This window comes from Chiroxiphia lanceolata, chromosome 6, assembly GCF_009829145.1.
Source record: "Chiroxiphia lanceolata isolate bChiLan1 chromosome 6, bChiLan1.pri, whole genome shotgun sequence".
Lineage (NCBI taxonomy): Eukaryota > Metazoa > Chordata > Aves > Passeriformes > Pipridae > Chiroxiphia > Chiroxiphia lanceolata.
Window position 1 is genome coordinate 47,787,418 of NC_045642.1, and position 25,598 is coordinate 47,813,015.

Genomic DNA, 25,598 nt, shown 5'->3' on the forward strand with positions numbered 1-25,598 from the left:
TTATTTTCAACTCAGTTACTAGTTTTAAAACTTCTTTAATGCAGTAGCTTGAGTTTAGAGTTATGGTAGATAAACAGCTTTTTTTGACATCCCAGTGATTAGCTACCTACGCACCTTCTTTTAAAATAAAAGTTCTCAGTTTAAGAGTACGGAACTAGGTTTCAGTTAATTCAGCTATAAGTAAAGGTCTTTTAGTGTTCCTACATTCTCTTTCTAACTATCTGCAAAGGGATACATTTATCTGAAGAACTTTGCAAATATAGGAAGTGTTCTGCAAGTATTGATTTTGCTGTGGATGTTGCATGAAATGTTAAGCTGTATTCTAGAATAAAATATATCAGGATGTTCTAATGACTGCCATTTGAGCTTGGCCTGTGCATGGATTGAAGTCTAAGTGCTTGCATGGCATAGAACAAATTTTTCAAAAAACATTATCTTGAAGCTTTTTAGTGAGTTGTTAATTTATCTCCTATTCTGTGTACTTAAAATAGATGAAGAGTTCTGTATCTTTTTTTAAAGGAAAATGATGTTGTTGTTATATGAAGAAGGTCTTCGAGTTGTGATTCATACATCCAATCTTATTGCTGAAGATTGGCACCAGAAAACTCAGGGGTAAGCAACAATCTAGCAGGTGTATGTTTACTACTTCCAGTAGGTATTTGCTACTGCTGAAGATGGGATACTAGGTCAGATGATCTAGTGCTAAAGTCTTACGCTCCTAAGATAGAACTGTTCTAAAGAAAAAAATAAGAAATTGAACCTAGAGTGCTGGTGGCTGTCTGAACCTGAACTCTTCTTGCTTCCTGTTGTAAACAAAATTACGTACCCAGTTGGCTGTTAGCTTAAACCTGGTCTGACTGATATAAAATTTTATTATGCCATGCTGTTTTTTCATGAAAAAACTTCTTAACTGTAAAGTACTCTTTATATAGATCTGAAGCAGCTATTTAAAAGTTATCTTAATACTTCAAGAATTCTATGAATGTGCAAATGTTCTGCAGAATGTAACCTGATAAATATTGGGCACTACTGGTTCCATAATATAGTAGATAACCTAGTATCTATGCAATATTCTTTCCTTGGAAGGAATTTTCTTCCTGCTTTATTTTCTTTGTAGAAGTTTTTAAACTTACTGACCAGCCTGGGACATAGTTCTGTTTAGAGCACTACAAATAGGACTAATAAATAAATATACACATTAATATAAATATATAGTAATATAAAGCTCCTCAGCCTCTTTTTTTGAATGGTTTTGTGGGAGCATTTTTTTAGTTAGATCACCTCAGTAAATCAGGGTATAAAATTTCTTCAAACTAATTGAAAATGGCTTTTCAGAAGTTACCGTTGCTTTGGCATCCATTTTGATGCCATTAAATATGGCAGGGTTTTTGAGGCTTTTTGCTTGTCTGAGGCAAACTCTGATGGAGGTTTTGAGTGGCAAAAATAGCCACTGATTTTTTTTTTGTTTTTGCCTTAGAATCTTAGAGGCAACTTTAGTATCTTGTAGCAGTTAGCTTCTTAGAAAGCTAAGAAAGCATGAAAATACCTGCTTGGGATACTTAACAAGTTCCCCTACTTGTCAAACATGAAAAATATTTTTCTTTTTAGCTTTTGCATACTGCAGTATTGTGCAGTATCACCTATATATGGTGGTTCACTGCCTTCTCTGTTTTATCAATTTCTGAATTTCAAAGGATAGTGCCAACACATTGTAAAGTTGATAATGCAGAACCTTTGGTTTCCATGGCTCCAATAGTGTGTGACTGGAAAGAAATGCTAAATGTTTTCCCTGTGTAGTGCCCATTTTATTTTATTCTGATGGAAGTTCTAGAGAGCCACCTTATCGTTGTGGGCTGCTCTTCAAACTATGCAAAACTTTCACATGCTTTAATTGGTGATTTTCTTTATAATTGCACGAACCAGGAGTTTAACACAATGCACTGCAGTGTTCTATTCCTACAGAAAATGTTGATAAAAGGACTGTTGGTTGCTAAGTCTGATCCTGGCCTGTTTAGCAGAGGTGAAAACTGTGGATAAATGTTGAGATGGTTGTTTTCATTTGAAAGTATCGGTTTTCTGGTTTTGAGTATCAGATGGTGATTCTGTAGCTGTAAAGGCAAGTCATCTATAGTAAATATCACAGTAAATCTCTCTAGTATTTGTTTAGGACCTTCAGATGTATTTTAATCACTTACTAAAACCATATGTTAATGTGTGGTGTCTTTGTTTATGTGGCTTTTTTTTTTTTTTTTTTTTTTTTTTTTTTTTTTTTTAGAATATGGATAAGCCCTTTATATCCAAGGCTGCCTAAGGGAGCAACAGGTTCTTCTGGTGAATCTGAAACTAATTTTAAATCTGACCTTATAAGTTACTTGATGGCTTACAATTCTCCTATACTCAAGGAATGGATAGATCTGATTCAAGAACATGACTTATCAGAGACAAGGTATATATTGTGTTCTTAGTAACTTGCATGTGTGGGGGTTTTTTTTCCTAAAAATTGACTATCTCTGTTAGGATCTATTAGACCTTGTGTTTGTGTTTATTGCTAACATTGTCTGTCTTCTGCATTTTTATACAAAGAAATAGGTGTAGTTGTTGTCTATGCTGTTAACATCCTGGTGGTGCATGACAGCCACACAGGATGCTAATAATAATTACACAGCTGAAAATATACTTTTCTTTGTATTGTAAATTCTGTCAGAAAGATTAAATATTTCTGGTTGCACTTCTATGTTCAATCTTGCTGATGGGTTTCACTGTAATACCTTGCTACTTCACCAAAGCAAAACACTCCAGATCTACAAATAACTTGTGGATTTTTTTCTTTCTTTCTGTAGAGTGTATCTTCTTGGTTCTACCCCTGGACGGTATCAAGGCAGTGATAAAGAGAAATGGGGTCATCTTAGGCTCAGAAAGGTACCAAAACTGTAACCTTTTTTGTTAATATCCTTTAAAATGTAAATAGAATTTTGGAGATCACACTTGAGTTCCTTTCCAGCTGTCATCTTCAGTCTTTTAATACATTGTTACGGTTTAAGTTAGCAATAACATACATAAACTTGCAACTTGTGACAATGTAGACTTTGCACACTGTGTTCCTGGGAGTTATTTCCTGGTCAGCTTGTGGTCTTGTGGTGTGCTTACAGGTACCTGAGGAGTCGTGTAACTCAAATGACTTCCTGTCAGCTGTTAGTGTTTCTAGCAAAAGTGACACTGTCAAAATCCAGTCTTCCGTGACTGGGATCCAAATGTAGCCTTTTTCAAAAGCACCAACTGAGGAAAGATTTGTTGACATAGAGACTTGTCTGCGCATAGGGAGTAAGCATGTTTTATTACTTGAATGTTAAGGTTTATTGCAGTTTCTTTTTCTCTAATGAGCTGGCAATAAACCAATCAAATAAAAAACCAGTTTATACATAGCGAATGTCATCAGTTCAGTCAAGATTTTAGTTATGTTCCAATACACTGCTGAGATCTTGATTTTTTTTTTTTCCCATTGCATTTTTATGTCAACTAAATAATTAGAAATGTGGACTTTTTTTTTTCTACACCCATTCTGTCCCCTATTTCGATTTTTTGCTGGATTTGGGGTTTTTTGGGGGTTTTTTGGTAATGTCGGTCTACGTGACATCAAGCCTGTTGGCAACAGACAGGGTGGATATACTTGTCTCAAAAGGTAAAAAGGACCTATGCTCAGGACTTAGCAGGGCTCACTGAAAGAACTTTAAACTAGATTTGAATGGGTGAAAGGATAAAACCAGGCTCACTAAAAATAAGCCTGGAGCAGCACACCAGTGTTTGAGGGACACTGTGCTAACAAGGTCCTTCAGTCTGCTGTCTCAGTGGAGGTAGGGGATGGACATCCGTTTAGCAGCAAAGACACAGGACTTACTAGTGTGTCAGAAATCATGAAAGTGCCTGAGAATGGTCATGTAGGAATCAGGGCTTCTCTCTCCAAAAAGGTGGCAGGATCAATAGCCCAACTGAAGTGCATTTGCACCAATGCACACAGCATGGGCAACAAACAGGAGGGAAAGGAAGCCATTGTGCAGCAGGAAAACTATGACATAGTTGCTATCACAGAAGCATGGTGAGATGGCTCATACAGTTGGAGTGCTACAATGGATGGCTATAAACCCTTCAGAAAGGGTAGGCAAGGAAGGAGAGGCTATCAGGTCATCACAGGTAACCCTGTATGTTAGAGTTTTGGTTGTCTAGAGGTTCAACAAGGTCAAGTTCCGGGTCCTGCACTTGAGTCACAACAACCCCATGCAGTGCTGCAGGCTTGGAGCAGAGGCTGGAAAGCTGCCTGGTGGAAAAGGACCTGGGGTTGCTGGTCAACAGCCAGCTGAACATGAGCCAGCAGTGTGCCCAGGTGGCCAAGAAGGCCTCTACCAGAAACAGTGTGGTCAGTGCAGCCAGGGTAGTGATAGTCCCTCTGTGCTTGGCACTGAAGTCACACCTCAAATCCTGTGTTCAGTTCTGGGCCCCTCACTACAAGAGGGGTCATTGAGATGCTGGAGTGTGTCCAGAGAAGGGCAGTGGAGCTGGTGAAAGGTCTGGAGCACGGTTCTGATGAGGAGCAGCTGGGGGGGTTTAGCCTTGAGAGAAGGAAGCTCAGGGAAGACCTTACTGCTCTCCACAACTACTTGGAAGGAGGTTGTAGCAAGGTGGGGGTCATATCTTATCCCAAATAACAAGCAATAGGACAAGAGGAAATAGCCTCAAGTTGCACCAGGTGAGGTTTAGATTAGATATTTGGAAAAGTTTTTTCACCAAAAGGGCTGGCATTGGAACAGGCTGCCTAGGGAAGTGGTGGTGTCACCCCTTGGAGTTATTTAACAGACATGTCGATGTGGCACTCAGGGGTATGGTTTAGTGATGGACTTGACAGTGTTGTGTTAATGGTTGGACTCTACTGTCTTAGAGGTCTGTACCAACCTAAATAATTCTGTGATTATTTAGATAAGCCATAATGGTAAATCTTCATACAAGATTGCATATCTCTTGTAGGGACCCTTCTTGTTTGTTGTGGTTTGGTTTTCTTTATTGTTGTGTTTTTTGGTTGTTTTTGTGGTTTAGAATTAGATGATGTATTTCACGTCATCTGTTAAAGGCCTCTGATAATTGGAGAGTTTTCAACCTGCACCTCCTGCTAAAGTGGCATTATTTCAAATACTGTCATGACTTTTACATGGAGCTCTAATCCTGTCCATGGCAAACTTCTGTGGCATACAAAATGTTTGTGTATCACATGGCTTTTGACGCTAAGTTAGTCTTTTAGACTTCCCATTGCTTGTTAAGAGCTTGTCCTTTCTAATACATGTTGTCTTCCATGTTTTTTACCTAGTTAAACACAGAATGAGAACAAAATAAAACAGATAAAGCCTGTAAAGGTGGTCTTGTGGCAAATGTTTCTGTGATTTAAAAAGGTTGATATTTTAAGTACCAATGCAGACAGACCTGATGATACTACACTCATGGCTGAAGCCATTTAGTTACGTGTTCTCTCTAGAGGGGTCAAGGTAGCCACTACATACAATTTAATATGTGCTATATCCATCTGGTATTAATGTGACTTTAAATTCCATTCTCAGCTAAAGAACTCTACTAAAAGGATTATTTCAATTTTGTCTTCAATTGTTCTTTTTTCTCTTCTTATTGTAGGCTTCTATTGTAGCTGGGGCTACAACATGAGAGGAATTTTATGGCCAACAAGCACCAAGTATAAAAAATATTTAGTTAAGTTGTGACTTCTGAAACTAATGTTTCATGTTTCTAGAAAGAGTTTCTAATATTATTTTCACCTGTTATTTAATGATTGGCTTTGGTGCTTTTAGATAAAACTTGTGATGTTTAGTCTTTTCTTGAAGTGGGTTATTTGGAAAGCCTGATAATTTTTTTTACTGCAAAGTTAAATGTGTAGTATGAATGTTAATCTCTTTCATTATCAGAAGTGAATTATAGAGGATTTATTATATCAGAAGTGATATCATATCAGAAGTGATATCAAACCAATAAAGGTATTCTTTGCCTGTTGAAGTCTAACAGTATTTTGATTCCCCTCACTAGCTTTTGAAGGAGCATGCTTTGTCAATACCAGCACAGGAATCCTGGCCTCTCGTTGGACAGTTCTCAAGCATTGGTTCCATGGGAGCTGATGGATCCAAATGGCTGTGCTCTGAGTTCCAGGAGAGTCTGGTGGCTGCAGGCAGCGGTGTGACACCTTTCCTTAAATGTGATGTCCCAATACATTTGGTATGTCCTTTAGATGCTGGTGACCTTTATTTAACACTTATTTGGTTTTGAAATCTTAGTCATTGGGGGTTTTTTAACTTTTGAAAGACAGTAATGGGGTTTTCATCCTGAAATCCTAAGCGTGCCACTTGCTGATGCTTAATTGTGTGTGGTATACTATAAAAATGTACTGCGACTTCCATCTGCATGACACTAGAGTACATATAATCTAATCAAAACTGTCTTCTTACTCTATAACTTGTCTTCTGTTAGGTTTTGTAGATGCACCTATTTCTGCTACTGAGATGTAACTGAACCCTTAGTCATTAATACCTTTGGTTATTAGCTCAGTTAAATGGAGGAGCAGAAAGAAGTTTGTGGCCTTTACCATGTGCTAGTTGCTCCTGGGTACTCATATTTGAGATATGAGACTAAAATCTCATAAAATAATGTTAAGGCTAGCTTTGACCACTTAAAAGTGGTTGAAGCAGTGTTGAGTCTTGCTAGCTAATTTTGGTTAGCTCTGTAAGAGCAGTAAAAATATTAGACTTTGTTACTGGCACGCGTGTAGTTTTAAGCTTGTCATGGTTTGAGATAGCCCCAAAATCCAATTCCCTAGCTCCGTTCCTCCTCCCACATCTCAACCCAATGTGAGATGGGTTTTTCCAGACAAAACGCAACCAGACTCAGAATGGGGGAAAGGGAATATATTACAATGACTGTACAAATAAATACTATAACACATTATACACACAATCACAACTATCTCTACCATGACATATAGTATTTACAATGGATCAGATCTCTTCTCCCCTCCAAATAAAAGTCCAGGAGGGAAAGAAGGACAGATCCCTTCCAGTCTCTCAGGGCAGCAGCTTCTTCTAAGGCAGCAGGTTCTCCTCATCTCATGCATGCAGCTGATAGCTGGATCTCTGCCAGCACACACGAGGGGATATCCCCCTTGGCCACTCGTCTCTCCAAATGAGGGGTCTTTACTCCATCTAGGACTTCTAATCAGTAAGAGTCCACCCCCTCCATCTTGGAGGGATCTCAAAGAAAGTTTAGGGGAGTTTTGCAGTTCTTACCCCCAAGCTTTCTCTCTGTAGAAACTTAGTTCTGTTCTCTGCTGCCGTTCTTTCTCTCTCAGGTTTGCAGAAGTTCTACCTGCTTTGCTGCATGGTTGTTTTGCTGTTCTCTTATCTTTTGGCTCTGCGCCACCGCTTTTCCTCCGGTCAGTGCTGGCTACCGTGGCTTTCAGTATCTCTGGTTGCTGCTCACAGTGGAAAAGCATCTCCCTGCTTAACTACAGACACTTAGTCCAGCTTAACACTGTTCCAAGTCTCTGCAGTCCCCAGCTGGGGCTGGAGGGGGGCAGAGGCCCCCCCCAGAGGGCTCCTACCCTCTCCTCGTGGCTTTCACAACATGGCCACTTCTTCTAACCCAGAACTACAACTCTTCTCTTCCGATCTGGTTGTGATATGTTTACATTTTTGCAGGAGCGCCTATTGGGCAGAATTTCAAAACTTCCAGGGGTTTCCACCCCTTGGGGGCTACCACTTTCTTAGCCTCTGGGGGAAAACAAAATCCAAACCACTACAAAGCTGCAGTGTAATTTTATTCATTTTGACAAGTGAAGCTTTTAATGTGTTTTTTCCTCAGGTTTTCTTTCAAGTGTCCTTTGTTTGAAAATTGACAGCTTGCATATTTAGAGCTGTTATTAAAGTTACTTTTTTTCCCATGAAGGTTTATCCTACTGTGAACAATGTGAGACAGAGTCTGGAAGGGTATCCTGGTAAGCAGATGAATCCCCATTTATTAGCTTTTTGTGGTCATAACGTCCTGCAAAATCACTTTAGTGGTTGATGTTGAATGAACACGAAGTTGTCACCTTGCTGAGAACATGGTAGAATACGTGGCAGTACAATCCTTTAAATTTCTTTTACTGGAGTTCTAGCTCCAGCTCTCTTGTTGTGATTGAATAGAAGAGGCTTTGTGGGCATTGGTAGGTAATGTTTAAGTCTGTCTAGCCATGTTCGTACATCACTGTGTATGAAAACAACAGCTCTTGCCCACTGTTCTTACTCCAATCATGCTTTCATTTTGGCAGAAAATTCAGGTTTGAGTGTGCCAATTTCTTCTGTTTTGTTTGCAGTGTCCTGCACATCAAATACAACAGAGGCTAAGATGTTTCACTACTCATTGGTCATTTTTTTAATATTGTAATATACAGCTGTTCTGTTCAGTCTTCCCATGTTTATATTCACGAAGTCAGTATATTTGTGAAAGCATAGCCCCAGCAAACTGGAAACAGGAACTGGTACTGTAGTATTCTGATGCAGTGAAGCTTCTTTTACTCAAAACCCAAAATATATACCATTTTATACTAATGGAGCATTTAAGGACTTTCTGAAAGTAACTCATGAGGGTAGTACAGATAGCTTGTTCCCCAACATGCTTACTGCTTTTAGAATGTCTTTCAAAAAATAAATGTACATGTTCTGTTTTGTTCCTTAAGCTGGTGGCTCACTTCCATACAGTATACAGACAGCACAGAAACAGCTGTGGTTGCATTCCTATTTTCAGTAAGTAGAACTCAATTCTTTTTTTTTTTTTTTTTAGACTGTATGTTTAAACTGACAATGCTGTAATGTTTGAATATTAAAAGCAAATTAAGTGGAAGTGGTTACAAACATGATATTTTTAAATTCCTTAAAATAAAAACCTTTAGTTCCTTATCTACTGGGTCTTATCTCCAAAACATAGTAGAAAACATGCTATTTACCTACAAAAAATTATACAGAATACTGTTGCTAATGCATTTAGGATTTTGTAAACTTTTATTTAAGTTTTTCTTCTTTGAACTGGAATAAAATACTTCTCTCTTTTATTTTTTAATTTACAGTTGTATTTCACTTTCCCCACTTGTGCCTCTGTATTAATAGAATTTCAGCTGAGCCACAGCAGGGTTAGGAAGGCTTTTTTTGTTGTTATTGGGGGTTTTTAATCTTCCATGTGCAGCAGTCCTGCTGCAAAAATTCTCATTACCTTCTGGTAATATCTTTTGTTAAAGGTGCCTGACATTTTCTATTAAGAACTTCTTTCCATGTGCTGCTAGTTTTGCCAAATTCTAACAGTCTGACATTCCATGCCAGATGTCTCCCTCAGCCTGAATCTTTAATAACTTAAACATGTTTTGAGAACAATGGGGAAAAGTTGTTTTGCAAAGATGAAAAAAATATTAATACATCTTGTAACCTCTTACAAGACCACAACATCCCATTCCTTTCATCAGAAACTTTTAACTCTTCCAGGTGGAAGTTGCTCTGGTAAGATAATTTACTAAGAAAGAGTATGCTAAGATGCAATATATTCAGGGGACTGAAATAGAATTGCTGGTTGCAGAAGGCATCCCTAATTCTGGAGTGAATGTGATTGTTGCTGTGAGCTTTGCTGGTTAATGTCCAAGGAATGGAACTCAAGACAAAAAGCATGTGAGGCTTTGTCTCCTGCTTTTAAAGTGTTACCTCTGAGCACATTCAGCAAAGGAAGACAACTACAATCACCTTCAAATTTTCAAGCTTGTTCAGTCATGATTCAAAAGGTGAGGAAATCATAAGTCTGGAGGTGTTTGTGCAGTCTTAATTTAGTTTCTGTAGTCATATACCTCATGAGAATCTTACTGGAAGAAAGATGTAACCTTTTTTTGATTAGTCTCTTATTTAGTGTGCAGAATGCTACTTTAGTAATGAGATTATTAATTGATTAATTCCTGTTCAGTGAGAAAATGCCCACATACCTGTCACATTGGACATACCAGGGTCCTGCTCTGGCAGCAAAAGGGCAAAAGTGATGAGCAACAGATGAAGCCAAGTTTTTGTTGAATTGGTTGCAGATGACAAGTGACCCTGCATAACTGCTCTGTAGTGACTACCCTGATGCAGACCCTTACCAGTAATATAGGAGAGCCTGCATGTGAGCTCTTACCATAGAACGGGTGACATACAGCAGCTTCTTACCCATGGAATCTGGGACATATGGAAAATAGTAGGTTTTCAATAGTATTAAATAGAAGACAAGATATTTTAAAGACTTGCCATAGTATAAAACTTTGAGCAGTAAAGGGATTAGAGAAATTTCTCTTTACTTCACTGGAAAATAGTACAAAACCAACAGGAAACTAGGGATTCTACCAGAGCAGAAAGGAAAAAAATACTTTCATACTTACAGGTTAGGGGAAGAAATAGCTCTGCTTTACAAGGAGGGAGAGATTAATGGAGTTGGAAAATAGTGTTCTATAGTCCCACCTGAAGAGGCAGAACCTCTGTCCCAGGCATGCAATTTTTGTCTGTGGGCTGCTTTTCTCTCTCCTGCCAGTTGAGTGTATTTAACTAACCTATAGTGCAACTCGAATTGTAATTTCTCAGAAGAATAATGTGACTAAACTTAATATTGATTTCACTTTTCTGATCATAGCAAATAATTGCTAGACTGCTTTATAAATTAGCTACTGTGTAAATGGTGTAATTTAGAGTTTTTTCTCTTGTATGGTTGCTGTTTTTTCCTTTCAGTATTACTAATTGGTAAGGAGAGATTTGCAATGCTTAATGATTTTTGTTAATTGCTGCTTTTAAAACAATTGATCAGCTTTAACAGATGAAGTTTTCTATTCTAATGCTAATTTTAATTGACTTTTAATATCACATGCCTTCTATTTGTGCAGTTACCTTGTCAAATTTTTATTTTCAAAGAATGGAAGTTGGTTTGACAAGGGTTTGTTTAACTTACTGTTGACAAGTCCATAATGATTGTTGTATTGGAGTTTCTGTGTTCTTTAGGCCCATAGTTTTGAGAAACATCATCTCAGTTCAAAGAACTCCAGTGTTGTTCCCCTAACATCATAAAAGTTGAGAGAGCACTTACACAGAGGACCTACTGTTCTCTTATGGTTGAGACTAATGGTGTGAGTTGTTTTAACTCTGCCCAAACCTTGTTGCCAGACTCTTGAGATGGAAAACCGTTTCAGTACTTGAAGTAAAAACTAAATGATGGAAGAGGTGGTGGTGTAGAAAATCAGTTATTCCTGGCTCTGCTTATGAGTTGTGTATGTCTGCACACATTAATTTTCAGGACTTTGTCATGATTTAACCGTGGCCAGCGGCTCAGCACCACACAACCACTTGTGCTCTTCCACTGTCCTCCCAACCCCCACAGTGGAAAGGGGGAGAGAATTGGAAGAGTCAAATGGGAGAACTTGTGGGTTGAAATAAAGACAGCTTAACAATAAAGCAAAATTCAAGCAAAGCAAAATGTTCATTCACCATACTTCACGGGCAGGCAGGTGTTCGGTCATCTCTATCATGCCTAATGGTTACTTGGGAAGACAAATATCAGCATTCTGAATGTCCACTCCTTCCTTCTTCCTTCAGCTTTAGATGCTGAGCATGACAGTGTATGGTATGGAATATGCCCTCGGTCAGTTGGAGTCAGCTGTGTCTCCTCCTAGCATCTTGTGCACCTCCAGCCTATTTGCTGGTGGGGTCTTGTGAGAGGCAGAAAAGCACTGCTCAGCAATAGCTAAAACATCTGTGTTAACAACTGTTTCCAGCTCAAATCCAAACAAACCCCCTTACTAGCTAGTATGAAGAAAATTAACTACTACAGCACTTTCCCCTTTTTCTCCTTACATGTTTGTGCTGTCCTGCTAAAGAAAACATGATCAAAATGGATGTTCCACTTTTGATATTGAGTTTCCAAAATACCGTTTTCAATCAGTTGTGATTAAAACAAACTGCAATTAGATTATTGTAGTTAGTAAATAGAAGTGGTAGTACTCTTGCTAAGACACACTACTTACCTGTATCTGTCAAAGATGATAAGGAGGCAAAAAGGCAGTAGATTGAGAGAGTATCTCAGAATTACTGCAGTTAGTATTGAGGGGAAAAGTTTGTCCTGGAGTAAGGCAATGAGGTAAATCTAGAGAAAATCTGTCTTAAATTCCCAGTTCTACTGTTTTTCCTATTTTTCATTTCTGCAATGTTACCAGAGGTACCTAATTTTTTGTTCCTTAATGTTTGCCTAAACTGTCAGTTGGGAGAGAAAAGCTATTATCAAGGGTGGTTGAGTTATGATACAGCCTTACAATCTGTATGTATGGAAAGTGTGGAGTTCCATAGGGGAAGAGAAGTTTAGTTAGCTGGTTCTGTATCATATATCATATCTTAGTTTGTTCTTCAGAAACAGACTTCAGTGTGGCTTGCATCAAAATATAAAGATTTCTAGTTAGTGTCAAATGTGTGGAGTGTGTCAGTTCTTGCCCTTTACGAATACAGGACCAGTTCTTAGAAAGGGTTTTCTTTCTTTCATCAGGGGAGATAGGATTGTTAAAGTTCATGGTCTTGACCCATGGTCTTGACCCATGAACTATAAAACTTCTTGACTTGAGCTTCACTAACTGTAAATGTTAGTCCTGAAAGTTGGCTTAGGTAAATAATTCCAGCCCTTCCAAGTTAATCTTCTCAGGCTTTTAGATGAACACAGTGCACTTAAGAGGTTTATCAGAGCTGATTGATTCTTTTTGATTTCCATTTTAGAAGAGAATGATAAATTAGGCAAAGAGGATTGTGATAACCAAAACTAGAGCCTATTATATTCTAAACTGAGGAAAGAAAAGTCTCTGGGTGAAAGATGGTGTATTAGAAGCCTTCTTCCTGAGTTTGAGTGAGGACTAACAGCTGTTAGTGGAAAGTGCTTCTAAATGCTGTGATTACATACCTTCAGTTATATACATTTATTTACTGCTTGTTTACCATTTAGTTCTGTAATACTGATGCTGAATTAATCCAGCAATGGCTTGTTGTTTTAAACTAGTTTTTATATATACACGTAGATATGATCTCTACTTTCTTAAGCTTTCAAATTTCTCAGCATCTTAGGGGTACAGAAAAGGGAAGAGGAAGAGTAGTGCCATCTGTCTGTCAGTTGCTCCCTGCCTCTATGTCATGGATAATAAATTGTAATAAACTTGGAGAATTTTATGAGGTTTAGTTTGGTGCCAAACTCGTGTGCTCAAAGTTATAACCATTGATAGCCTTCAAAGAAGAAATATTGGCCAGAAGTTTGGACTTACTTTCTTAAGTGCGAGATGGAATGGAGGAATGGAAAAAGTTGTTAGGAGAATCTGGCACACTGAGGAGAATATCTGTCTGGGTTGGTTGTAAGGGAAAAAAAAAAATCCTGCCCTTCTGACTACTAGTAAAATTGGAATTCAGGATTAACAATTCTGTTAAATAAGGTATTTTCAACTTTTGTCTGGTGGAATAAGTATTGAATGTGAGAAATATAGGTAGTGTTACTGGAAACATGACACTGTAGTATGGTATTTTTTAAACCTTAAAATAAAACCGTACATGAAAAGAATTCCTATTGTTTTTCTAGCAAATGGTCAGCAGAAGTCTCGGGTCGAACTCGTGCTATACCTCACATTAAGACATACATGAGACTCTCTCCTGACTTCCAGAAGATTGCATGGTTCTTAGTAACAAGGTAAACAACTAATCAATACACCTCTCACTTAAGAACTTTATATATGACTTTTTTTGTCAACTGCAAGCCCAGGTGAGTTAACTGCCGTAATCTCATAATACTTCAAATAGCGATATGAATTTTTGTCCATATTTAATAGAGTTTTTTAATGACAACAGAATTACATATATTTTTTGACTCTCAACTTGATCTACTTCATAGCAGATACTAATGAAGGATTAAGTGCAGCATAGTGCTGAATAACAAATTCAAACAAAAATACTTCTTTGATAAATACTTGTTTTCGTAAGTATATCAAAGAACAAAATGCCAGGAGCAAAAGATACTGTTTAACACTCTGTACTAGAATGTAAAATGCAAAGCCACACTGTACTAAGTGTAACTAGTAATAACTGAGCTAGCCTTTAATCTTCCTGAGTCAAATTGAAGCTATTTACCAATACGAAATTCCTTTCTGAAATGTGCAGAGAAGATTCAAAAAGCTGAATTTGTCTTGTAGATCTGTATGACACAAATAGGCTTGTATAATTATTCACATGTGTTGTATGAATGCTCTTTTACATATTGTCTCTGCTGCTCCCACTGTGCTGTAAAAATAGCAATAAGGAATAACACCCAAGTCACTTTTTGTGAAAAGACTATTCTGATGGAATTTAAGTTCCGCTAGAAGAGCGTTGCTACAGATATTATTTAAACATTTTCTGCTTCACTGATATGCTTTGTTTCTCTTCATAGTGCCAATCTATCTAAAGCAGCTTGGGGAGCTCTGGAGAAAAATGGCAGCCAACTGATGATCCGTTCTTATGAACTTGGAGTTCTTTTCTTGCCTTCAGCATTTGTAAGTTCATAGTTCAAGTACAAATCCTGGAATATGACAAAAATCTGCAAATATTTATGAATACAAGCGTGACTGAGTAATCTAATCAGTGGGTTCTGTGTTTCTAGGTTAGAAAGCTAATAGGAAATGGAGTTTATATGAGGCATTTATAGTCTGTTTTTCTACACAGCAGATAAGGATCTCGTGTTGCTGTGACTTTTGTCATGATACTGAAAGGCAATAATGTTTATAAATTGTAACATATACCCTAAATGTTGCTGGAAAGGATGATCAAACCTTTTTCATACTTTTTTAAAATAGGCTGTGCGTGCATATTCACACTGAAGTGAGGTCGTGACTTGAAAAACAATTCCTAATGTTGCACTGATTACTGTTGTTGCTTATTCCTGAAATGCATTTCCAAAGTCATATGACTGTCTCTTAAAACATCAGGTTCCTTATTGAACTATACTTGCTGTTTTTTAACCCTCCACAAAATCCTGTGGTAATGAGTCCTGTGAGTTAGTTGTACATTATATTTAAGATAAAAAACTTCCATTTTATGCTTAGGTTGAGTTTTGTCTTGCTTAGATCCACTACCTGATAGTGAGATGTGAGATTTTGCTTCCTGTGGCTGATTCCTCCTTCTCTCTGGTGAACCTGTTAGTACCAACATGTTATCATCAACAGTTAATCTGTGATCAGAAACCACTCAAACTCCTTCCTGTGTGAAATTTCTTTCCCAGAGAAAAGATTGCAAGTTTCTCTGAAACAACGTTTGTTTGCTAAAAGTTCTTAGAAATATTTTTCTGATGAAGAATGTATCTTTCCTAGATAATGTTTGCGGATGATCACGTAATGTTCTGTCATTTCTGCTGATTAGTAGTGTACTCCCAAATGAATATTTACTAATGTTATGACATTGTAAAAATGTTTGCTTACCATAACTGGATAATTGTAATCTCCTAAAATTGCAATATTAAGATTGATAGTTTCTGACTGCAGCTAAAGAACTCCTTTATCTCACTCTTGACACTTATGATGAGTTTGCATAGTACTGAGGTTTCTGATATTATGAACCTTAGAGACATTATTTTCCAGCATGGTTTATGTGGAAGACAACTTTTAGAGAAAAGGAGTTTATCAGAGTGAAACGAGAAAAATTCTATAGCTTCTTATAGTAGGAAGCATTGGGTTTTATATCTCTGAGCTCTAAAAAAAGCAAACATCACTTGCATAAACAACTAGTAATAACAGAAAAATAAAACATTGAAGCAGTTAGTTACTTACTATTAAGTTAATATAATTAATCCAATTTCTATACATACAGTGGATCAAAACAACAATAAAAGTTATTTACACAAACCTGGCCAAGATCTTGATCTCACCGAGTAGTTGTAGGGTGAGTTCAGATTTGCAGAAAGGATGCTGACACACTTGCGGTTGTGATAATCATTTTTGTTTGTTCAAGGCCTCTCTTCCTAAAACCTACAACTGCTACAGGCTTAGGCTCTCAGGCTGGAGAGAATAATATATGGTGAAGCTTTGCTGCAACTCAAGATCATGTTTTGGTGACAAGTAAGTTGCTCTACTTCTGTGACTCAGAAGATAAGTGTATTAGATAATTAACTGCCCGATAAGATAGGTTGGAATCTGGCATTTCAAACATGTCAAAGCACCTTAACACGTGAAACTACATCATTTGGCCCTACCACAAGAGTAGCCTGTCCATGGCTGTCTTTACTCTCTTAATTGTACTGGCATCAGTGCTTAGTGGACACCTTGTGCTTTAAACCAGCTCAGACTGGCCAAAACCAAATTGCACAAGTTTCTGTGAACCAGCTCAACATGACCAGATGAGTGCTAATGCAAGGAAGAAGTAGGAAAGGCAAGTTCAAGGGGGCAGAGTGCAGGAAGGTGAGCGTGAGATCATATTGAGATAGCCTTCATTTGGCCTGGTTTTGGAACCATGCCTAGGGTGAAAGCTGATCAGTGAAGTTTTGGATGGAAAATATGCATAAATGGCTAGGATCTGAATGAGGATGTATTGTGCTCTATAAATGGTGAAGCCAAGCCCCCAGATCTCTCCCTTTTTGTCACACTGGTTACTTTAAAGTAGCCATTGTTGGGGAAGAAGAAGGATTTTTTTTTTTTTATCATATCAAAGGAACATCTCAAAACATTGTGATCAAAAGCAGATACTGCTTGTGGAAAAGTATAATGGTCGGGCATGTATGTAGTAGTTTATCCCTGAAGATTTCTTGACTTCTGTTCTGTGAGCATCTTTTGTCTTCTCTTAGAAGTCTGTAAGCTTTTAGCATTGACAGTCTGTTCTGGCTGAGTTCCACAACTTGACAATGTCACGAAGCAGTGTTCTGAAAATTACTCATTTGATGGTTTTCTTTTCCTGCATTGAAAGAGAAAATAACTGTGTGATCCCTAATCACCTTTTCCATGCCTCTCTTTCCATAGACCTTTATCTGTTTCTAGACTAAAAGGTTGTTAGCCTGCTCAGCTGTTCTTAGGGTGGAGATGATTTGATCATTTTTGCTGCTGTTCTCTATTTTTTTCCTCTGTATCACTTGGGTTGAAGGGTACTGAGTGGAGGGACAAAGGTTGCACTTAAGATGGAAATATAATTATGGAGAAACAGATGCAGGTATAAATCTGTTCTCAAGGTTCTCTTCACTGGGTCTGTTGGCCTGCTGTATTTTTTGCAAAGTGATGTGTAATTAGTTAACTTCTGATGGTTTTTCAGCAAGTGAACGAGAGAGTTGTTCATGTAGAATTGACAGAAGCATGACATCATTCTGATATATTGCACGTCCTGAAAAGGTTTTATTTGTTGTCAAATAAATTAATTAAAATGTATGCAATGTAAAGATGCATTGTTGAAGTATAATGGTTTCTCTGTACAGCCGTCACAATTTTTGTTTTTGTGAATTATAGAAAACTCCTATGCAGGTAACTGTAGTAAAATCTGCAAGTGTGCATGAGATAGTCTTATGTTTGAATCTCAGACCTCAGAATAACAGCACATACTTTAGAAGAGAATAGTTAATTCTTTTCATCCCAGTTTCCTACATATTGGTACTTAATTGTAAAGACTGGCAGCCAGAAGAGAAGTTGTCACCTGTCAGTAGTCCCATTATATGGTGCATTTGGGAGCAAAGCAGGGAGGGAAACTGCAGCTGATTTCCTTTCTTCATTGAGAAGTGCCTGCAGAGACACACAAGGAAGTAGTCAGAGAGACAAATACAAATGCTTGGCTGATGTACATGCAGGTGTCTGATATTCAAGTTGCACTGTGTAGCTTGCGAATCTGTCCTATGTATGTGCCCCGCAGTTAACTCTGCATAAAAAGTGCTTCTTCGATGACTTGGTCTGGTTGTCACACTGGTTCACTGTGGTTTTAGCATACTATGTGGCTGAGTAGTCTTAGGTGAAGATAACAGAGAACTAGGAATAGACTAAAATTTTTAGAAACAGAAGAGTTTGTTTGCAACTAAAGTTATACAAAATACAAACTAGATGAAGTGCTTTGAATAATAACTGAGCATTCCTAGGCCTTGAGAGACTCACCATGCTCTTGGAATGCTGATTTAACACTGCCAATTTTTGGTAGTTCTGTTTCTTCAAGTTGTTTTATCTTCAAGTTAATGACACTTATTCTGGTAGAGGTTCAGACTTAGCATCATAGCATCACACAATCACTTAGATTGGAAAAAGTCCTTTAAGATCATAGAGTCCAACCATTAAAATATCCCTGGCAGTGATGGGAATTGAACCTGTGTCCCAGAATAGAGTGGAGCCTTAATCCTGCACCTTGGTGTGTTTGGCCATGCTACCCTGGTGTACTTGTGTAGCACATACTTAATGTTACTCATCTTAAGAACTCCTCTAGCATTGTGGCTTGTGCCTTCTATTTTCTGTTGAATACAAATTTGGAAGTGGATCATTCCTCACCTGCTATCAGCTGACTGCCAGTTTTTGTCTTTTTTTTTTTTTTTTTAAGATGCTTCCAAAATTATGCTTTTAGATTGGGTCTTGGCCTGGTGTGCTAATACAGACTCTCAGAAATATGCTGAATGGTTGTTCTTAACATAGCAACAGCTGTTATCATTTACCATTCTAGTGTTTAGGGAAAAATCAGCTGATGCTGACATTTTGATCAATAGAAGCTTGTGATCCAAACTGTTTATAGAATTCATGTCCTGTGTTTGAACTACATTTTCCTTTCTATCTCCATTTCTATTTTGTACTTCCTACATCTACACTCCCTCTCCTTTTCAACTTGCTGTTTCAGCTGCTGGGGGATTCCTTTCCAGAGGCTGAAATAAAGTACATCTTTGACAGGTAAAACATGTTGAGAGAATTCCATCATCTAAAAGCATAGAGTTCTGGGAAGCATGTTCCAGTAACTACTTTGTTTGAAAAATCTTGAAAGTGACTAATGGAAAGCTTGTTAAGTAAATAGCTCCTCCTCATAGCTTCTGTGTCTGATAAGATTGTAAGGTAAACTGAGTTTGAATATAAAAGTTGGTGGAATACTTAAATCTTCTTAAAGATTAGTTGAATATGGTACTAGCCGCTCAGCTTTTGCAAATATAAGCTCAGAAAAACAAAACAGTTGCTATTAAACTGAAAACTTACCCATAATTGCCTACCTAGGGCTATAAAATGCTAGATAATCAATCCCAGACAACTAACAACAGTATTTCAGATTCTGAAATGCTGTATTTGATGGTAAGTACTCACTGGTAATGAGTTGACTGTGATAATTATAGTTGACTGTGGAGCTGGGCATATGAACTGAGTCTGGATTAGAGAGCAGGCAGGCATGGTCAGTGAGATCATCAGAACTGAACTGCTTAAATTTTTGCTGAGTTCACATAACTGAACCAGGCACCTTCCATCATAGCTCAACCAAAATTAAGCAGGTTAAGCTCTTTGACTGTAACATTAGCTTCTAAGGTAATGTAGTACCCCTTTCTTGGATTTCTCTGGTTTCCCAACCAGGAAATGTTGGGGAAATATTAACGTTTCAAAATATATTCTTTGAGCAGCAGTTGCAAAGCAAAATAAAGCTGTGGAGGGAAAAATTCTGAAAGAATAGAATATGGCTGAGGAAAACTTACAAGGCAGGCAGAATTATTTTAGGCAAGATCCTGCTGCTTGGTTTTTGGAAACAGCAGTGAGAGCTGTCAACATTCAGGAAATGCTCAAAACAGACAAAGTGTGTGAATTAGTTCAATTTCTGTGTGAAGACAGACACATGAGTTATTTTTAAAAACATGTGAATCTCCTCAGAGAGCCTTGGTAAAGAATGTATTCCATAAACTAGACTCTTACTCCAGGGTGTTTTGAGGAAAACTAAATATCTTTTCTTAGATTAGTATTTCCTTAATGGAAGGTCTCTATAGGTTAGATTCTGACAGACGAATAAAACAATTTAGAGATCAACTGATGAAGTCAAACAGCATTGGAGGATAGCATCAGAGAAGAAATAAGGCTTTCAGAGGAGAGGAAAATATAACTGCTGACTACTGAGGAAGAACAGACAGAGGAAAGCAAAGTGTGGAACAAGAGAAGGAAACAAAATGCTTGAAAAGAAAGATGCTGAAGTAATAACAAGGCATGGAGTGTAGAAGATACTAAGCAGAAACAAAAATTATTACTAGATTGAAAAAAAAGAATGTATAACAGGGGTAAAAAAATGAAAAATGTCCTACAATTGGTGCTTTTTTTCCTTTCATGTTGTGTGAAAACACTTCTATGAACTCTAGAGTGAATACATGCAACATAGTTTGTGATACTTGAATTAAACTGCCATTACTTTGTATGTAGAGGCTGAAATAGGTGTTGTCCTGCACTCTGTGCTTTGATCACAAGGGTTATGCAAGTTTCAAACTCAGATGGTGCCAGGCAGCAGCTTTGTAATTTTGGTGCTCTTGTTCAGGCAGGCGTATGAAGTTCATTGTAGAATAAGAACCATCTCACAGTATAGCAGAGAAACCTTCTGTGCCATTCCACACTTATCCCATAGCTGCATGTAGAAGACAGAGAGAAGCTCACAGGCTCTTGGGGCAATCAAACCTCATACATGCCATTTTAGCTGACAATTTCAATGTCACCTTGTGAGGGGTATCTAGGACTGCACACTACCCAGACCCTCCACCAACTGAAGCCTGACTACTCCGAGTTCTGAAAAAAGCTCTTGGCACCACCACCACTTACACAGTTCCTGTAGTTTGTGAGCTATAGAATCGCTGCCATATTTCATGTTCTTTCCACTACAGACAGAAGTATGGTTATTTGCATTTTACATGGAATTTCTGCCAACCTCTGAATGATTCCAGTTCATTGGAAGTAAAGCTATACAACTTGATTGTTGTATTTTTTATAAATAATTATGATTTTTCGCTGTCAATTTCAAACCCTTAGATGTTTGTGAGCTTTTAAAAGTAATCTTGTTATATTTACATTGGTTTGTTTTGAACCTATTGCTTGTTACTTATAGACTAAGATCCACAAAATGCTGTGTCCTGGTTTTAATGAAGTTTTATGAAAATTCACCTGAGTTTAATGGTAAAAGAAGGGGAAGTTCAAAATGGATTTTCATTCACACAGTCTAAAGTAACATGGATCGTGTGTTTGTTTCCCCTGTTCTTTTACTTAAAAGTCAGTGGCTTTTGCCTAGTCCTTGAAATAATATGTAATGTTTCTTACATAATAACTAGTGGTTTGCTGTTACTTTATGTCATGAGACAAAAGAAACATCTATATTCTAAAGCAGATTCTTGAACTGACTTGCTAGAACTGCTGTAATACAGCTTGACATTGTCTTTGGCAGCTTTCCTTTTTCTCTGTTACTATGCTTCTTGAAAATGAAAGGAAAAAGTATAAAGCTGCATTGATTCCCATGCTTTGTGTGGTCTTGCAAATGTTGGTTTCTCCAACTTAAAATGATAGCATTTGATGATGTAATACTTCATTGAAGAAAAACTTGCAGTATTGTATATAGACAGGAATCTCAATTCAGCCAGCATGTATGTTGGAATACAATGGGATTTTCTAGTGGTAATTAAGATGCTTCCTTGTGCTATCACAAAACAGTAATGCAGTAAAACTCGGACTGATGGACCATGGAGCTTGGGTAAAGTGTAAGTTCATATTTGGACATGACCTGGCAAGGTATGGTTGCAGCCCAGAAAGCCAGCTCTATCCTGGGCTGCATCGAAAGCAGCATGGGCAGCAGGTCAAGGGAGGGGATTCTGCCCCTCTGCTCTGCTCTTGAGGATCCCACCTGAAGTACTGCAGCCAGATCTGGGACCCTCAGCACAGGAAAGACCTGTTGGAGCGGATCCAGAGGAGGGCCACAGAAGTGGTCAGAGAGGTGGAGCACCTCTCCTATCAGAAAAGGCTGGGAGAGCTGGGATTGTTCAACTTGGAGAAGAGAAGGCTCCAAGGAAATCTTATTGTGGCCTTTACTAGCTGAAGAGGGCTCGTAGGAAAGGTGGGGACAGACTTTTAATAAGACCTGTAGGGACAGGACAAGGGGTAATGGTTTTAAATTAAAAGAGGGTAGATTTAGATGAGATACAAAGAAGAAATTCTTGACTGTGAGCATGGTAAAACACTGGCATAGGTTTCCCTGAGAGGTGGTAGGTGCCCCATCCCAGGGAATGTTCAAGGTCAGGTTGGATGGTGCTCTGAGCAAGCTGATCTAGTGAAAGATGTCTTGCTCAGTGCAGAGGGATGGACTCAGATGACCTTTGAAGGTCCCTTCCAACCCAAACTATTCTATGATTTTAGACAGAAAAATAAAGCTGTTAGTTATATCTTAAAAATAAATAATAAAAACTTGATAGCCTTTAAACTTCTGTTCTAATCAATTTGTACTTGATTAACAATAGGCTATTTGAAATCTCAGACTTGCATTTGTATAACTCATTACAGTTGATGAATGGGATCCAACTTTTCTGCAGAAGTGGCTAAGCAATATCTGCCCAAGTTATTTGAATCACTTTAAATCTCTCTTCCCTTGTATTGCATTATAGCTTTTTTTTTTTCTTTTTGTAGTCCTTAAACTTGTTTGACAGTAATGCTGTCATTCTGAGTGTATTCTTTGGAGCTCTTATGCAAGCAGTTTCAAATCTTCATTACATTTTTTAAGGTCTAGGGATGATGTTACCCAAGGTATCTGAAAAGCACAGATTTGAAGACTTGTTTCTATAAGAGGGTGAATTCTAGTGCAGTTCATGAAACACTGATTAACTAACTAATGTGATCAGGGTGAAACTAAGCAGCAAAGAGAATTTTTAAAGCTTTTTGCTTTAGTTAAGTATTAAACACCAAAGGTACTCACCTAGTGAATATGGAAATCGATATATGTGTAATGGTCTGAGAAGACAGAGTATATCCATGTGTGAGGCCAAGCCAATGAATGTACTAGAGAAGAGCCTGAAATAGTAGAAGTAAGGGAAGCTGAAGACAGGAAGGTGCTTCAGGAATTATCTAATCTCAGTAATGAAGGCAAAACATTTTGTTTATTAAAATAATTTATTGAGAAAGCATCTATTCTCGATTTAGGTTTTCTTTTCCTCATAAACTAATAAGTCTTTCTTCTGTATGTTTCCCTACCTTCATAGGGACTGGACAAAGGTTACTTTCACGTAGGAGGAAGAAAGCTTCCAGAAAGAAAAGATTCAGCAACATATTTTCCTGTACCTTATGACCTGCCACTAGAACAGTATGGAAGCAAAGGTAAGGTGTGTCTTCAGAAGAAAAGTGGGTGTATTATACATGAAGCAATTTGAATAATTCTGAGTCAGTTGAATACTGCTGTGTTCTAAAGCTTTATTTTAACATTTTTGTGGCATGACTGTATTTGATATGGTATCAGTCCACGTTCTGCTAGTGACTTCAAAGAAAGCAACTATAGAGTTCTTTAGTTTCAATTTTTTTCTTTATTGTTGTTTAACTTTTGGATTAACAACTTCAACACTATTTCTTATTCCTCCTCTGGGGTTCTTATGTGCATTAGGAAAGTAGATACTCTTTATGTCATCAAAATGTTTTTCTGCAGAAATAACGGAGGAAGGAGTGTTGAAAGGGGAATGTTTGGAAGAGAGCAGACATGAGTTAAAAACAATCCTCTGGAAGTGGAGTACTAAGAAAATACTATAGAGCAAATGTGAAAGAATTGCTGCAAATCAGAAGAAGAGTTACTTTTGATCCATTCTATACTTAATAGGCTATATTTCATAACACTTAAAGTGGTTTACAAATTCTCAACTTTCTCAGTTTCTGAGACTATCTCTAGAATATACAAATCAGGAAAGTGATAAAGTGCAGCTATGTGGTGATGATGGCTCAAAAATCTAAAAATATATTGAGGATAATAGTGTTGATGCACAACTTGAAATACTTGGTAAGAGTCAATTTCTGTATTTTTCCAATTAGAATTTGTGTGTATTCTTAAATGTGTTTCATGTACTGTCTTCCTTGTGCAAAAATGTACTTGTATAGTTAATATTATTCTTTGTTTAGTTCTAGCATTTAACCTACTGTGTCAGTGAGCTTTATGCGTATTTCAACTTAATGTGAAATTTTTTTTTTTCAGTGAACTTTTTTCACATTGTGCATGGAAAACTTACTTCTGTAGAGGACTCATTTGACTGTAGTTCAGGTTTTATGTTCCAGCTTTCTCTGGTGATATGAACAGATATCAGAATTCAGGTTATCTAGGCTTTGGCAGTGGAAGGAAAGTCAGTTGCCTGTGCCCTTTCACATCTCTTTCCTGAATATTCTATTTCAGTTCCTTGGCCTCATTGTGGAAAAGATGTTTAAAGAATTCCCATGTTGTGGGATGGACTCATAAAATAATCTGCCCTTAACAATACAGTTGTCAACTCACAAACTCTCTGGAGAGTGATATAAATAGATTTATTTTAATAAAGTCTTGAGAAGCAGAAATGCGAGTAATTATCCTTTCCCTAAAGAAACCATATTGACTGATCCCTGTAATTGAAGGAGAAAAGGCTTTGGGGGATTTTCCATTAACTCAGATTCTCTAACCATGGGAAAACGAAGTACACATCACTTTCATATAATCAGAAAATTCCTATTAGGAGCAGGAGGGAGGAGAAGCAGGTGAAATAATGAAGAGATGGTCAGGAAGAAGGCTTTGTATTTGCTATGTAAAGTTCTAAGTAGAATATAGGTATTCCAAAGTGCATTGTTTTTTCCTGTGCAAATTCTAGTCATGGATCAAATATACTTGGAGAATTCTATTATATAGTGTAACAAAGGGAAAGAAAAGCAATTTCATATTTTGTGGAACTAATTTAATTGCAGAGATTTTGTCATTCTGTCACAAAGGCTTTCTGTCATACTAATTGGTGTTTACCATATTGGACGGGACTTGAGCATGAAAACTGTTACAGTGAAGTTAATGCATCTTGAGAAGCAATAAAATAGATCTCAGTACATACACTAATAAACTTATCAGTAAATTATGTAAATAATCTGCCTAAATTCAGCCATAATAATTCATGAGGTTGATCTATGGCCTTTTAACGTCCATTAAGTTCAATAATAATGAGATAATTTGGTCCTTGTCCTACTTTTCTCTCACCCATATAGTAGGAGGAAAAAGATATAGAAGTCTTGCCCACCTGGTTTGCCTCATTAGTCAATAGGTTTCATTCTAAAAATCAATTTTAGGCAAAACAGGAAAATAGGATCTCTTGGAGAAACAATCATGAAGACTTTCTTCCTCTGCTTCTCCCAAAGATTTCTAGAATATAAATTGAGATCATTGTGAGACAGATAATTTCTTGGTTTTGCCTGTTTTTCTCTCCCAGAGAGATAGATTATCCATCACTGAAATGTAATCATAAGCTAAGCTGTAACCACAGAAGGATGTATTGATGTGCTTTAAGATGTCACCAGTAGAGAAATTATGATATATTATCTCTGTGACACATAACAGAGT

The 25,598-nt window shown here is 37.5% G+C and overlaps 1 protein-coding gene across 3 annotated transcripts in view; it reads left to right on the forward strand.

Annotated features, from left to right (window-relative positions):
* The window catches only part of TDP1 (tyrosyl-DNA phosphodiesterase 1), a 40,476-nt gene that overhangs the window by 7,060 nt on the left and 7,818 nt on the right, over positions 1 to 25,598 (forward strand). For 2 of the 3 annotated variants that reach the window (XM_032691259.1, XM_032691258.1), the window contains 9 exons: positions 520 to 612; positions 2,276 to 2,446; positions 2,841 to 2,919; positions 6,076 to 6,261; positions 7,984 to 8,032; positions 8,756 to 8,822; positions 13,675 to 13,782; positions 14,518 to 14,620; positions 23,251 to 23,365. In XM_032691259.1, coding sequence (XP_032547150.1) covers positions 520 to 612; positions 2,276 to 2,446; positions 2,841 to 2,919; positions 6,076 to 6,261; positions 7,984 to 8,032; positions 8,756 to 8,822; positions 13,675 to 13,782; positions 14,518 to 14,620; positions 23,251 to 23,365 — 971 coding nt within the window. Of the gene's footprint in view, positions 1 to 519; positions 613 to 2,275; positions 2,447 to 2,840; positions 2,920 to 6,075; positions 6,262 to 7,983; positions 8,033 to 8,755; positions 8,823 to 13,674; positions 13,783 to 14,517; positions 14,621 to 16,070; positions 16,312 to 23,250; positions 23,366 to 25,598 lie in introns of those variants that run through there. The other variant, XM_032691260.1, reaches the window with a different exon arrangement.